Here is a 15,719-nt window from a genome sequence, read left to right as displayed (position 1 = left end):
CCCTTCCCTCAATTGGGAGGCTGTTTTCAAGTCTAATTGCTTTCCCTGGGACAGGCAAGGAAGTGAAGCCACAGACGGAATGGCTAGGTCTTGCAGACCACTTCTTGAATTAAGCTATAACTAATCAGTGTAAACAATATTTTTGCTTCATATTCTTGCTTAAGAACATAAGACAGTGCCTTTTTGAATCAGGCCAAGGCCCACCACAGACAGTGTTCTCTGAAAGTACATCAGCAGGTGCTAGATGATTCACCATAAATTTGTCGGTGACACACTAAGGACCGCAATCCAGCTTCTGCCCATCCTGAACTGGACAGTGACTTCCTAGTGGTTTTGCTATGGACTTATAGTGCACAACTGCAAACATGGGAAGTAAAGACGGGTTCATTGCTTACTGGGAATGACCTTGTTATAGGATGTGGGGTGTAAGATCAATGCAGCTCAGTGTTGACTGTAGACTAGAGGGAAATGAATGTGATAAGTACTTCATACCTCTCTCTCTCTCTCTCTCTCTCTCTCTCTCTCTCGTGTGTGTGTTAAATGTTAGTAAATGAATTTATTTTTTGTAAAAAATCTTTGGGGATGACTAACTGACTTACTTGCTTTTACATGGGGATTGATTGCATGATTTCCCCTCTATTTGCTGTTGTTATTGATGCTATAATTATATTAGCTGTTTGATATAGATTATTTAGAAAGGCCATTTGACTAGATGCAGCATTTAGGTTGCACACAACAACATTTTATTCAAGAATCAATGGAGACTGAGTATTTTTACTGCCCTATGTAGTACACATATAATTTAGATCTATTGCATATTTTTTGCCCCTGAAAAGCTCTTATTGATAAACTGGTTTCACAGATTCCAAAAATAAAAGCTCATTGTAGATTGATTCTGTATTACCCAACAATGTGTGCATTTGAAAATAGATGTAGGCAGTCCCAGCAATGTGTGTGTGTGTGTGTGTGTGTGTGTGTGTGTGTGTGTGTCCACACCTGTACAGGGATATTGTAGGTGGGCATATACCAAGATCGCAAGCACCACTTCACTCACCTGAGACATCTCCAGGGAGGAAAATATGTGGGTAACCTAATTAAGGGAATGGTGGGACGCAGGTGGCGCTGTGGGTTAAAGCCTCAGCACCTAGGACTTGCTGATCGAAAGGTCGGCGGTTCGAATCCCTGCGGCGGGGTGCGCTCCCGCTGCTCGGTCCCAGCGCCTGCCAACCTAGCAGTTCGAAAGCACCTCCGGGTGCAAGTAGATAAATAGGGACCGCTTACCAGCGGAAAGGTAAACGGCGTTTCCGTGTGCGGCTCTGGCTCGCCAGAGCAGCGATGTCACGCTGGCCACGTGACCCGGAAGTGTCTCCGGACAGCGCTGGCCCCTGGCCTCTTGAGTGAGATGGGCGCACAACCCCAGAGTCTGTCAAGACTGGCCCGTACGGGCAGGGGTACCTTTACCTTTACCTTTCAAAGGCACATCAAATAACCATGTTCACTTTTGTGGACAGCAGGATCTAGAATCTATATGGACTGAAAGCAGCATATTGAACATAAGCATGAATGATACTGGATTGAGAAAAACTACATTTTTTGTGCTATGAATGGGTTAATGTTTTTGCAGTCATAAAGCTTAAGGTAGACAGATGGATATACCGTATTTTTTGCTCTATAAGACTCACTTTTTCCCCTCCTAAAAAGTAAGGGGAAATGTTTGTGCGTCTTATGGAGTGAATGCAGGCTGCGCAGCTATCACAGAAGCCAGAACAGCAAGAGGGATTGCTGATTTCACTGCGCAGCAATCCCTCTTGCTGTTCTGGCTTCCTAGATTCAGAACATTTTTTTTCTTGTTTTCCTCCTCCAAAAATTAGGTGCGTCTTGTGGTCTGGTGCGTCTTATAGAGCGAAAAATACGGTAGTTAGAAAGCAAAGTGGTTTCTATTTCATGGGAAGATACTGTTAAGACAAAGTGTACGTTGTCGACCAGTCTGCACTTAAAAATAATATTTCTGAACAATATATGCCTTGATTCTCTGTAATCTGCAGGGGGAAGAACACTGAGTTTTTCTGGCTTACCTGATACAGCCAATGTAACAGAAAATTCTCCAGCTGGTACTGTGGTGTATACTTTCAGTGTTGATTTAACCCCAAATGTTTCAGTGGCAAGCGGATATCCTAAAATAATAAACTCAAACCCACTCACACAAGCTTTTGCTATCAACCCTAGATCTACAATTCTGTACCAGGTAAATATTTGCTTAGTCTCAAAATCTTGCCCGTCAGATTCTGGTGGTGGAGGATACTGTTATAACATCAATAACTTTTTTCCTTTAATAATAATCTTCTTCTTTGGCGATCACTCATAGCCGAGTAAGATTGTCTTCCATATACACGGTTTTAACAGTGGAGGCCAATTCTGGATCCACACGTCCTTCCACAATGGGGAATTTCTGGGGTTTTCACAATGGGGTTTCTGGACAGGAGCTTATCACGGTGTGGATTTGCCAAGCATGCCTTCCTCTTAGCACGTTTCTCCCTTTTGCCCTGAGTTTGAGTGTCTTCAAAGCCCATGACACCTTTGGTAAAGGCTGTTCTCCAACTGGAGCGCTCACAGGCCAGTGTTTCCCAGTTGTCGGTGTTTATACTACATTTTTTTAGATTTGCCTTGAGAGAGTCTTTAAACCTCTTTTGTTGACCACCAGCATTCCATTTTCCATTTTTATATCAAATAATAATTAACATGAGTACCATCGATTTCATTAGGAACTAATTGCAACTCACTTATTCTGGGTCTAACCCAATGTTTGCTAATAATTACTCGTTTTTATTTTAGGTTGTTACCACTGGAGACCCTGTTCCAGATTATGAAGCTATGCCACATCGATTTGAATTACAGATCCTTGCTTATGACGAAGCTGGGGCAAATGGCCTACAAATACTGACAATCCAAGTACTTGATATACCTGAACCTCCAATGTTTCTAGGCAATCTGAAATATCAAAGTAAGTCATTTGCTTGAAATAAAAAGAGTGTTTACTATACTGCTGATAGCTCAGGTCCACTGGAAGAAGACTTCACCTACACCTGAAAAACGTTACTATTAGACTTGTAATAGTCTCCCCTGCCTTCACCCCCATAATGTTTCCACTGATCTGGTGGTCCCCCTCTTCATTCTGTTGAATGGGGCCTTGGACATCTGCCCCAAAGTCCCAGTCTGAAGGCACCACTAGGTTTGCATCTGCCTTGTGATTGGAAGGGAGCACACTCGCAGGCAGTGATTCATGCGCATTGCTGACCCAAGGCATTTTGCTGCATGAGATGGCAGACGCCACCTTGAGTTCCTTGGAGGAAAGATGATATATAAATGAAATAATGATTTTAAAACACCATCTCTCCATTCTATGTGCAGAAGCTGATTGGATTGGCAACTGAATGCTATTTCAATGCTGATGGTAACAGGATAGCTGGGGACGCAGGTGGCGCTGTGGGTTAAAGCCTCAGCGCCTAGGACTTGCCGATTGAAAGGTCGGCGGTTCGAATCCCTGCGGCGGGGTGCGCTCCCGCTGCTCGGTCCCAGCACCTGCCAACCTAGCAGTTCGAAAGCACCTCCGGGTGCAAGTAGATAAATAGGGACCGCTTACCAGTGGGAAGGTAAACGGCGTTTCCGTGTGTGGCTCTGGCTCGCCAGAGCAGCGATGTCACGCTGGCCACGTGACCCGGAAGTGTCTCCGGACAGCGCTGGCCCCTGGCCTCTTAAGTGAGATGGGCGCACAACCCCAGAGTCTGTCAAGACTGGCCCGTACGGGCAGGGGTACCTTTACCTTTACCTAACAGGACAGCACACCTGATGGCTGCCGCCAGGTTGCAGAGAGTTGGGGGCAGGGTCCAAACAGGCCATGCGTCTCACACAGCTCTATCCTCCTAAAGAGGGGGTGTCAGAGGCTCAGGGGGAACAGCCAGTGGGTTCACAGTGCTGGCCCCCCAGCATTGCCTGCTTGATGTGGTCAGGGCCAGCTCACACATGAAGTAGCCACCTTGATTGGCAGAATCCTATGGGGCACCCGCCACCCGCCAGTGACTTCTTCCAGTGAGATCTCACAAGTTCTCATGAGATCTCACCAGAAGCCACCTGCAAAATGCTGCAAAATAATTGCCAAACCTTGGCACTGGTTTGGAGTGAATTAGACAATGTTGGGCTCTTGGGTGATACCCCTTGCTTTGAATATGATTTACTTAGGTTTTTTTGGGAGGTGCTTTAAAATGTGGGATTTTCACTGCAAAACTTTGGCACAGGTTTGGGGGGGGGTCCCAAATGTTAGGGTTTGTGGTTAATGAAGGGCAGCACCTTCCTGTTTTGCCTCAGGCAGTGAAACAGTACGGGCCACCGCTGGAGGTGGTCATTTCATTCTGCCTAATGGTAGTGCTGGTCCTGTTCAAGGAAATACACAATGGGCACTTCTCTCTGAAGGCAAGTAAGGCATCTCCACATTGGGAGTTTTTCATCTGCTTTCACACAGTCCAAAACCATGTAATTTGAACATTTGGAGCAGGTGAGGTGTCATGCCAACTGTACCCACTCCCAGCCTCCACAGATTAGCTCTGTATGTACGGAACCTGTGTACAGCGGCGTCGCAAGGGGTGGGGGTGCAGTCTGCCCCGGGTGTCATGCCTTGGGGGGTGACTAAATCCCCCCCCCCCGGGCGGATCAGTGTGGCGGCACTCACACCCTTGGCAAGCAGATTTTCCCGATTGTCGTGAAAATCCACCTGCTGATCACGCAAATACACCCAGTGGGCGGCGACAGGCAGTGCTCGCATTCCCGGCGGCCAGCGCCGCACACCGGGCATATTTGCATGATTGATGGGTGGCGCTGGCACCCCCAGGAGGATCAGCGTGTCCCCGTGGGTGGATCGCCCCGCCCCCGGGTGCACATTATGTTTGTCACTCCGGTAGCCCAAGCAACTTCCTCCACTACTGCCTGTGTACATTTACATTTATGGTCTTACTTTGAATTAATCATTAGGTAGAGACAGCATACAATATATGCATACAGTACAAACTTAAGGAATGCTCTCCCTGCTTAAATATGGGAGGCTCCGTCTGGCACTCCCTTGTCCTGAGTCTTCTGTTTTAATTGCTGTGCTGTTTTAATGGGATTGTTTTAGTGCACATTTTAATTATGGAAGTTTATATTTTAGTGTTTTGAGGGAAATGTTTTATTTTGTATTTTAATTATGGAGATTTATATTTTAGTGTTTGTGTAATTGGTTTTTATGCTTGCAAACTGCTCAGAAGTCTTTTTTTTTTTTGCATTAAGCAGTAAATAAATTAATTATTTTGCATTGCTAATGACCATGTAAAAAGTGAAAGAGCAAGTAAGATCTCCCTCTTCCTTCTCCTCCTCCACACATCCAGCCTACATGGTTTTGCCCAGCATGCCGGCATTAAGCCAACAGTTTGACTGGAAGGTAGGTAAGGTCTGAACAGTGAATCAAGCAGATGCATCAGACCACATCCTTTCAGTGAGCACTTCAGGCACACAAGAATAGTCTATTGTGATTTGCTCAGTTGGTTAGAGCATGGAGCTGATAATGCCAAGGTTGCAGGTTCAATCCCCACTGCATATTCCTGCATTGCAGGGGGTCAGACTAGATGATCCTCAACTGTCCCTTCCAACTCTACAAACCTAGACTCTAGGACCTATGCTTTAAATTAATAGGTTTTTTAACGTTATGTTCTTGTTAGAACCTCCCTCCATTTCTGCTGATGCTTACTAGAGACTGGTGGCATTTATGTAACATTTGGAACACTGGAAAATATCAGAGCGAGCACATAGTACAAGAATTTCTTTTACACTTACATACATCTGTATTCTCTCTCAGCTGGAGGTGCAATAAACCAATGCTTACTTCTGAGTAAACATGCATAGGCTTCAGGGCCAGCATAAAAACACATTGGTGGACCCTCAAGCATAGCACTGCTGATTGGTCCCGGGCCAGAGCCAACCTGACCTGCATTGCTGCCACCCACCGTTGTGCCACTGCCATTGTACTGTGCTGCTACCTCCACAAATCACCCCCCTCCATTTCTCAGTAGGCATTGGGCGGCGGCAGCTCATGAAGATGGGAGCCAGTCTGACCCTTGGCCATTCTATGGCATCACCTGCCATCTTACTCACCAGGCAGTGCATTTTGAGCAATCTATGTAGAGCATTGTATTTTAGGCTATCTAAGGTTGCAATTGGTCACCATAGATCAGAGAGGTGTGTTGGATCAGCTCCCATTCCAGAGTGCTGCTACCAGCCAGGGATATGTCCAAGGAAGATGGGTGACTAGTGGTCCCAGTATGCAGCAGCACCAAGTAGGAGGTCCCAGTGTGGCGGTCGGCAGCTGCAATACTGCACAGGAGCCCTGGTCAGGGTAGAAAGTGTTATGTACTGAAGTTCTTACCCTGGGCCAGCAGGGGGATACTGTAGATAGTTATGCAAATAAGATATCGAAAGTGATGTTCAGTGATTGGATAGTTTTAGAAAATTGTTACAGTTACGTTGTACTGGAGCTCTATAAGCAGGCTGACTGAACCCTTCAGTTCAGTTCAGTTCTGTTCTGGCCTGTGAATAAACAAGAGCTGTTTGAAGAATCACTGTGTCGTCTGATATGTTCACCCACAACTTAACAGAAAGGGTAGTGATGATGGGCCCTTCTAAGCCCCAGGTGCCCAACCATGATGGCCCTTGAAATCTGGGCCCTGATAGGATGGTTCTGTTAGTGATCCTTCACATGAATGAACTCTGCCAGGAGGGTGCAATTTTGGAGTATAGCTTCACATCCAGTGTCCTTTACACTGCATCTTAAAGCTGCATTTCCATAAACGCTTAACAGACTTCTTAAACGAAGCAGCAAGCTTTGCAAGCATTTTAAAAGCCCTTTATTGTGTTACACCTGAAAGATACACAGGGTATTATATAGGCATCAAGTCATAACGTGTTCAGGCCTACTTACCTATATGCTTGCATAATATCTTCATAACCTCTTTAATTTAATGCACATTATACTTTCATCTCCACAGCTGTTATGATCTACCAATTTGAAGGAGCACCAAGTGGAAACATATACCAAATTAATGTAACCACCCCTGTAAAGGTAAGTCAATGTGAGTTTAATTTTAGAAAATTATGTTCTAGGAAATACAACAGTTAAAACTGAATTCAGTAATCAGAAATGATCAAAAGCCACACAGCATATCTGAAACTTATGGCACTGAAGCACTGAAGTCTTTGACATTGATTGACTCTGTTACTGTGATGACAAGCTGGGTGGAGGAACAACATTAAAAGCGACAATGGTCATAGTCCAGCTTTGGTGAGTAGGAATAGTTTTCAGTTTGACGGCGATTAAGCTATCACACAGAAAACTAGATTGAGTAAAAAAAAAGGTTCGTTTTTTCAGATGTGTCCACATTACAGTGGTGCCCCGCAAGACGAACGCCTCGCAAGGCGAAAAACCCGCTAGACGAAAGGGTTTTTCCGTTTTGGAGGCGCTTCGCAAAACGAATTTCCCTATGGGGTTGCTTCACAAGACGAAAAAATCTTGCGTCCCCCGGCGGGTTTCTTTTGCTTTTTTTGCCCTTTTCCTAAGCCGCTAAGCCGCTTATCAGCTGTTCCGCTGATAAGCCGCTTAACAGCTGATCGCTGGAAGCCGCTTGACAGCTCTAGCACTAATCCGCTAAGCTGTCAATGGGCTTGCTTCGCAAGACGAAAAAACCGCTAGACGAAGAGAATCGCGGAACGGATTAATTTCGTCTAGCGAGGCACCACTGTACTGTGCAAATACCTTATAATTTTCCTCTTGATAGTAGCTGGAAGTTTTCCAGGTGTTGGGAAGTAACGACGTCTTCTTTTTTAAAAAGATTGTTAAATTCATTTTATAAAGTGTATTTTATAATGAGAAAAATTATAACAACAGATGAAAATTAAAAGAGGAAACGCGAACCATAAAATAGATACATAGAACAAGTAAGGAAAATAACTTATGAGCTGGTATGCTTGGGTATAGTCTATAGTGCATTGCTTTGGCTGGGGAAAAAATTACCCATAATAATAGGCTTTTAAGGAGATAAACTACTCTGATACACTTAAGTCTATCTGGTTTCCATTTTTGTAAACACCTGCAAAAGAACCTCCAGAAGAAATTTCAGAACTGATTTATGGGGCATGCAATGAAAGGTGAGAGTGGAATTTCTGTTGCACAAATGGAAATCCTTGCATTGATGAAACAAATTGGTTGGATCCTGCCCATTGTCTTAGTTCAGCCAAGATGTCGTCAGCGTTTTCTGACTTCCCAGAATCCAGACAGAGAGACATAATTGCCCTTAAGAATACCATTAAGACCTGCTTAAACTATGATAGGGTTGCCATATTTCAGACAGTGACAATCAGGACAGAAAAGATATTAAGCTTCTTTGGCAAAGTTGTTGAGCTATTTTTATGAAAAATTGGCAAAAACAGCACAGCCGACATGGGCTGCCATACATTCGGATTTCCCCCGGACATTTTTCCGATTTCTGCACAGACACTGGATTCCAGATATGTTCGAGAAATCCTGGCCGTATGGCAACCCTAAACTATTAGTCAGTTTCTTGACCTAAGCTTGTTTCCACTCCATACCCAAACATTACCTAAGTAACACAACTAAGAATGAGTTTTTGCAGGTCTTCGTCGTCCTGTGCGAGTCACCCACCCTCCACTCCCTTTGAGTTAGGGCTTAGGTCATTGGCCTTGCTATGGACCTTAGGTTGGTCGCCCCGGTTGCCCGGGGGGCCTGGTAGGAGTTTTTCCATTTGGCATTAGGCTTTTTGGTTTTTTCGCCTACCTCATAGCAATCGTCACAACTTTTTGTGGTATTGGTGGGTAGGTTAGGCATTGGAATAATGTGTTGTGGTGTGTCGAAGTGCGAGGTGTGGCCATCGCCTATGCCTTCAATGTCTAGGGGTATTCCGTTAAAGGAATCTGGCAGTCGTGTATTCTGTCCGATGCCTGCTTGGCGGGAGGCCATGGCACGACCCGCGATGACAGCAGGGGTGAGCCTATAGTTGGATTAGCATCAACAGGTGATGAACCCCTGGTGAATAAACCCACTTGTTTCGTGATCCAATGCCTAAGCCAATACCTTTTCATTGCTGTAATCAATAAAGTTGTGGCCTTTTCTAGCCCATTAACCTTATATTACGTGTCCCTGTGTCTTCATTTTACTTCACGGGGGTCGGGTCCTCGAACCACAACTATATATTAGGACCATGCTTCTTTGCCTACCTCTTTACAAAGGATGTGTTTTGGTGCTCCTTGGAATTCTTATCGCATCAGCTTCTTTCATCTCATGAGGGTTTGATGTTATTGTTTCTGTCTTGGAAGCAGGAGTTATCTCACGTGGGATTGTGTGAAGTTGATATTGGTTGTGGGGTTTTTTTACTGTACAGTTCTGAGTATTTATTTTAATAATTTATATATTGTTTAATACAACAGTTTTTATGTGGTGTACAGTATGTGTGGAGATAAGATGTTGCACATGTGAAAAATAATCAGGGTTAAAATAGAATGACGGTGATGATATAACACAGTGGGACAAAGGCAGATATTAGGTATAACCTGGTGAGACTGTCCAGGCTAATCGCTGGAGGAATTATGGCTCTGAAGCATTTCCTGTAAAGAAAACAGGGAGTGAATTACCAAATGGAACACAATTTACTAGCCATTTGCATCTCTCTGATTCATACTGCTCAACAAAGCAGTTCTGTGATCTCCCAATTTGTGTCATTTATTTCAGTATTCCATGACCCCAGCATCACCACTGTTCTCTATTTCTGGAACTGGAACCATTTCTTCCTTGAAGGTATTTGATTATGAGAAAGATCCACATAGGTGAGTACGTATTATGTAGGTAGTCCCTAAACGAGCACCTAACTTGGCTTTTTTAATCGATTATTGTTAGCAGAGAAGAGATCTGTCGTATGGAACCCACAATGTGACATTTTGGGTGTTTTGGTTTTACAGCTATATGTTAAACATTACGGCAACAGACCACCTTGGTCAGAATACCAGTGGGACTCTGATAGTCACTATCATAAACAGGAATGATGAACAACCTTATTTTACCATGTAAGTGAAAAATTCTAGGTGTATCAAAACAGTGTATTTTGGTTTTATAAGTGGATGGCAGCTCACACAAATCACTCCATGCATAGCTGGGATAGATGAGTCTAAGCCCTGTCCTGTCTGTGATCACCTCATTACCACTACCACCACATTCAGCCACCATCAGAAGGAGCTCTACCTATGTACATCTGTACACACATAGAACTCCTTTTGATATCCACTGAAAGTGTGAATGGTTGGAGTGAGGTAGTGGGTGGATGTGACTAGACACCCTCTGCTCCTTCTGTGAATTCTTTCAATATGGAGGAGGCATCTGGAACTGTCCCCTTTAAATGTTAATGATCCATGTGTTTTGGATGGTTCCAACACAGTGATTAACAAATTTGAGTTTTCTGCTCAATATTTGGCAGGTTATTTCAGTTGAGCATGTCAGGGCCAAACAGATTCAAGACTGAATTTTCCAGATATTTGTTGTTGTTGTTGATGATGATGATGGTGTTGTTTTTGTTGTTACAAAAGCAGCTGTGAGGCATTCTTTTTTTATCAGAAAAGTGACACCCAATTCTATATTTGTGTTTACATATATTGACAATGATTAGCATGTGGGACGCATGCTAGACAGTGATTTTCACCAAATAATTTTGTTTGTCTGGTCACGATACTAGGACATATGGGATAGTGTTATGAGTGTGTCATCTAGTGTGGCACAAAAGCAGTGGCGTAGCGTGGGGGGTGCAGGGGGGGCCGGCCGCACCGGGTGCAACATCTGGGGGCTAGGGTTAGGGGGCACAAATCCACGGGTTAGGGGGCGCAAATCCACGGGTTAGGGGGTGCAAATTACTTGCCTTGCCCCGGGTGCTGACAACCCATGCTACGCCACTGCACAAAAGTTACTTTGAGGTGTAAACCCCCTCCACCAGTTCATAAATGCAGCCTGGGCTTCTCATGTTAAAGTGTGCCATGGCACCCTGGGGTGCCTTGAATGATGGCCAGAGGTGCCGCAGGCAACACTGGCCTCTTTCCTTCTCTCCTTCCTCTGATGCCCTCTTGCGTCTCTGCCTCCCAAAGCCTTGCATAGCCTTTGTTGCAGCAGCCCTGGCTACAAGCTCCACAAGTGAATGGTTCCTCAAGGGCTGGCCAGGCAGTGCTTCCCAATTCCCTATGGGGCAGTATGAAGGGGGCACCTATCTTTGGGGTGGGGGTGGGGTACAGCTCAGAGACCAAGGGCAGCAGTGGCAGCTGCCCTGAGGACTCCCAAGGAGAGGGAAGAAGAGACCAGGCTGAGGGAACACTCTACAACAGGGGTCAGCAAACTTTTTCAGCAGGGGACCAGACTATATTTTTTTGGGGGGGACGAATGAATTCCTATACCCCACAAATAACCCAGAGATGCATTTAAATAAAAGCACACATTCTACTCATGTAAAAACACCAGGCAGGCCCCACAAATAACCCAGGGAAGAATTTTAAATGAAAGGACACATTCTACTCATGTAAAAACACACTGATTCCCGGACCGTCCGCAGGCCGGATTGTTCCGGATCCGGCCCCTGGGCCTTAGTTTGCCTACCCATGCTCTACAAGGAAGGGTGTTTGAAAAAGGGTGAGAGGCTGCCAGCTCTGCAGGCAAGGGGTGACACAACTGGGCTCCTGAGCCCCACAGGGGTGTCACAGAAAGAATGCAGTTGGTCAAGGGGGTCGTGCATGAAAACCTCTGTATTAAAGCATATTGCTCAAAAAGGATGCTTTGGGCCAGAGAGAATTCTGCTGCATCTCAAAGGAGACAACCTTCCAGTCATAGGTTGTACGATATGGAGTAGCGCAGGCTTTTTTTAGATATCCAAATGTCAGACACATAAACTTATTTTGGGATGCCATGTATGTGAAATTTAAGGTGCTCATGCAGTTGCTTGAAAGACAAGGATCTGGGGGCTAGGAATATTTATATTTAAGTATCATTTAATGAAAGCTTTTTTACTCAATTTTTCAACTGAAAGGCTCCCATAGTAGCGTACAAAGTTCTTTGAGAATACAGTAATAAGGTATTGGGAACTTCAAATTTGTGGTTCCCATAAAACTATATTTGTTGAATAAGTTGATCTTAATAAATGCATCACTAAAGAGTATGATGAGAATAATAAGCTCTTGGTGGGAGAGGAAACATACACACCACAACAGATAGCCTAAGTGTTTTATTTTGCTACCATGTAGAAAAGCTACTACATGCATCTCAGAATTTTATGCTCAGAGTACATGTAAACATCTTGGCTAGACTACATGAACAGAGAATAATAACACAGACAGCTATTAATATTATAATTATTATTAATAATAATAATAATTTGTATGCTGCCCTTCGTCCATAGATCTCAGGGCAGTTCAAAACTGAAATATACTCAGAGTTGCAAAGTGATTTCATGCTCTTTATTCAGCTCATAGTGGTGAGGAGGAATGAATGAATGTCCCCTCAAAGTATCTGCTTTATATACATTATTTACACAATGGGCTGCACATGATTGGCTAATTCTGGAATTCTACTGTAAGCCAATCAGGTTGTGGATTCACTTATATCTGGAGCATGATTGGGTGGTTCCTGCCAACCAATCATATTGCTGCATTGTTCTAGGACCAATCAGACTGCTGCATTCTGAATCCTATTGTTCTAGGACCAATCAGACTGCTGCAATTTGGATCCTATTGTTCTAGGACCAATCAGACTGCTGCAGTTTGGATCCTATTTAACTCAGTACATAACAAAAACATAAAAAAAAAACTGTGTATAAGAGAAAAGTAAACTAAATAAATGCAGGCCCTCACATTAAAATTGGGGTTAAAAGTGAGTCCTGGTACTAGAAAATCTAGATTTTATTCATTTATCATACAACAACTCTGTGAGGTAGGCTGAGAAATAATGACTGGCTCAAGGTCCCCTAATGAAGTTCACACTGGTCACACTAAAGAGACAATAATCTGGAGTCTAGATGTTTTTAACCCAAGATTCCAGTTCTCTTTTATACAGGGAAGAGCTGCTCAAACCCGCACATTTGTGGCTTCATTTTCTACAACAGGAAACAAAGAGCTTTCAGTGTTTTAGAAGAAAGTCTACCAGGAGACATGGTTGCCAATGTAACAGCTAAGGATCCGGATGATGAGGAAGGTGTTAGTAGTCTTCGCTTCAGCATCAATAATCCTGAAGGGATTCCTTCTTTCTCCATAGATGCAGGTCAGCATTTCTTTTTTACGGATTCCTGAAGGATTTGGAATGGCAAGAAACATTGTGGGTTACGGAAAGCAAGTTCACCGAGTAAATGTTGAAGGAACTGAGCTAAGAGAAGAGTAGGCAAGAGGAGGGTCATGATATCACCTTTCAAAAATCTGAAGGGCTGGCATAAAGTAAAGTAAAGGGACCCCTGACCATTAGGTTCAGTCGTGAGCGACTCTGGGGTTGCGCGCTCATCTCGCTTTGTTGGCCGAGGGAGCCGGTGTCCGCAGACAGCTTCCAGGTCATGTGGCCAGCATGACTAAGCTGCTTCTGGTGAACCAGAGCAGCACACGGAAACGCCGTTTACCTTCCCGCCAGAGCGGTACCTATTTATCTACTTGCACTTTGATGTGCTGTCAAACTGGTACGTTGGCAGGAGCAGGGACCGAGCAATGGGAGATCACCCTGTCGTGGGGATTTGAACCGCCGACCTTCTGATCGGCAAGTCCTAGGCTCTGTGGTTTAACCCACAGCACCACCCACATCCCAAGGGCTGGCATAGAAGGGGGCAAAGACATGCTCTCTCTGCTGCATCAAGGGGCAGGAAAAGATCTAATGGGCTTACATTACAGGAGACAGTAAGGGTTTTGCTTGGCAGAAATGTCTTAATAGAAAGAGGAGTTTGGCAATGGAACCTGTTACCTAGAGAGGTGGTGGTGGGCTGTCTCTCATTAGAGGTCATCAGGCAAAGGCTGGCAGCCAACAATTGAGGAAACTCTGGTGTGTGTTTTTTTAAATGATATTTATTGAGGTTTCAAAAAAGGATTACAAAAATAAGAAAAGGATAGAAAAAAGAAACAGAAAATACAAAATACAGAAAAAAAAGCAATCAAAAATAAATCCATCTTTCCATGCTTTTCTTTCATTTACTTATTTCCCTGACCTCCTCACACCTCCCTTTTTTGTATTTCAGTTCAGTTTGTTAATTCAGCAAATCCTTTCCCTCTTTGTTTTTATCTTAATCCTTCCTCTTAATATATTATATCTTTACTTTCTCGCCTATTTACAATCCATTTTCACATGTTCCTTTATAGCATTACTGCTAAAAACCACTTAATTTCATTCCGACATCATTCTAACATTCATTAATTTTACAATATTTCTGTAAATAGTCTTTAAATTTCTTCCAATCTTCTTCTACCGACGAGGAAATTCTGGTTTTGGCTTTCCTACCATGAGTAGTAGCTTGGGCTAGGTGGCCCATGAAACTCTCTCTAGCTCTCTATGATTTTGTTCTACTTGCTTCTCTACAGTTTGGAGGTAACCAAAAAAACCTGTGGTTTAACATTAAGGGAACAAGTCACAGTGAACTTTGGCTTTACATGGTCAGTGCCCTGTTCCTCCTTTGCTGCAGTTAGGCTTTTTTTTAAAAAAATCAAAAAATCCCAACCTTCTATTGGAAGCAATAGAAATATTTTCCCCAAGTCAATTTGCCATTCATTGGGTATTTTTCGGTGTGGGGACGGAGATAATCATAGCCGTGGGGTGGAGGGAACTCTCCCTTCCCTGTGTTCGTTGACCTCCTGCACCGAAACCCTAAATGCAATTAATTTAAGGAAAAAAGCTGCTATTTAGTTTCTATTGATCTCTCCCACCGACTGAAGCAAGTGCTGCTGATTCTAGAATGTCTCACAGATCAGAAAAACTGGGAGTGCATAACTCTATATTTAGACTGAGAGAATAGAGTGGGGGAATTGGTGTTTGGAAACAAATGTATGTAGGATGTGGAACACCCTTTCAAAATAAAATTCCTAAGTCACAGAAGATATTTGTGCTGCACGCAATTGGAAATGCTTACAGTATATTTCTTTCTCAGTAACTGGTGTGCTTCTGGTGGCTAGAAGAATAGACCGAGACTCGGACCCATTGCGAGAACATCGCAACATTACATTGATCATTCGCATTGACGATAGGCCTAGCGGTGGACAATATGCTGAAACAGAAATTGTTGTAACTATTGAAGATATTAACGACAAACCACCAGAATGTGACAAATACAATTACAGGTATTTGTATTTTTGCACTTTTATCAAATCCCACAACATTTGAGCAAGTTTTCAGAACAGATTATATCTCCTGAATCTTTTTTAGCACAGGGTTTGTGCTAAAAGTTATGAAGTTGTAGTGGTTATTGTAATTTATTGCTAGAATAAAAACCAAGCCCCACCAAAACATTAGGATTAAATTATTTTCTTAATAAAGGCCGCTCTCCAGTACTAGCAACACTATCCACTGAAATATATAAATTCAAGAAATAATAGTAGTAATAATAATAATAAAATGGCAGAATAAAATCCTTATAAGAAAA

At 43.5% G+C, this 15,719-nt stretch overlaps 2 protein-coding genes across 12 annotated transcripts in view; one reads left to right on the top strand and one right to left on the bottom strand.

The window, feature by feature from the left end:
• Positions 1-15,719, bottom strand: part of BCAP29 (B cell receptor associated protein 29) — a 920,634-nt gene that overhangs the window by 376,923 nt on the left and 527,992 nt on the right. The window lies entirely within an intron of this gene.
• The window catches only part of CDHR3 (cadherin related family member 3), a 45,531-nt gene that overhangs the window by 14,533 nt on the left and 15,279 nt on the right, over positions 1-15,719 (top strand). For 9 of the 11 annotated variants that reach the window (XR_014555827.1, XR_014555828.1, XM_083701413.1 and 6 more), the window contains exons 2-8: positions 2,046-2,245; positions 2,833-3,001; positions 7,068-7,141; positions 9,821-9,915; positions 10,048-10,152; positions 13,218-13,372; positions 15,228-15,417. Coding sequence is in view for 9 of the 11 variants with exons in the window: in XM_083701413.1 (XP_083557539.1) it covers positions 2,046-2,245; positions 2,833-3,001; positions 7,068-7,141; positions 9,821-9,915; positions 10,048-10,152; positions 13,218-13,372; positions 15,228-15,417 (988 nt within the window). In the remaining 2 variants the exon portion in view is untranslated. The remainder of the gene's footprint in view (positions 1-2,045; positions 2,246-2,832; positions 3,002-7,067; positions 7,142-9,820; positions 9,916-10,047; positions 10,153-13,217; positions 13,373-15,227; positions 15,418-15,719) is intronic. The other 2 variants (XM_083701416.1, XM_083701414.1) reach the window with 1 other exon arrangement.

This window comes from Podarcis gaigeae (assembly GCF_964106915.1).
Source record: "Podarcis gaigeae genome assembly, chromosome: 10".
NCBI classification, from domain to species: Eukaryota; Metazoa; Chordata; class Lepidosauria; order Squamata; family Lacertidae; genus Podarcis; species Podarcis gaigeae.
This window is presented reverse-complemented; position numbering and strand designations above follow the sequence as displayed.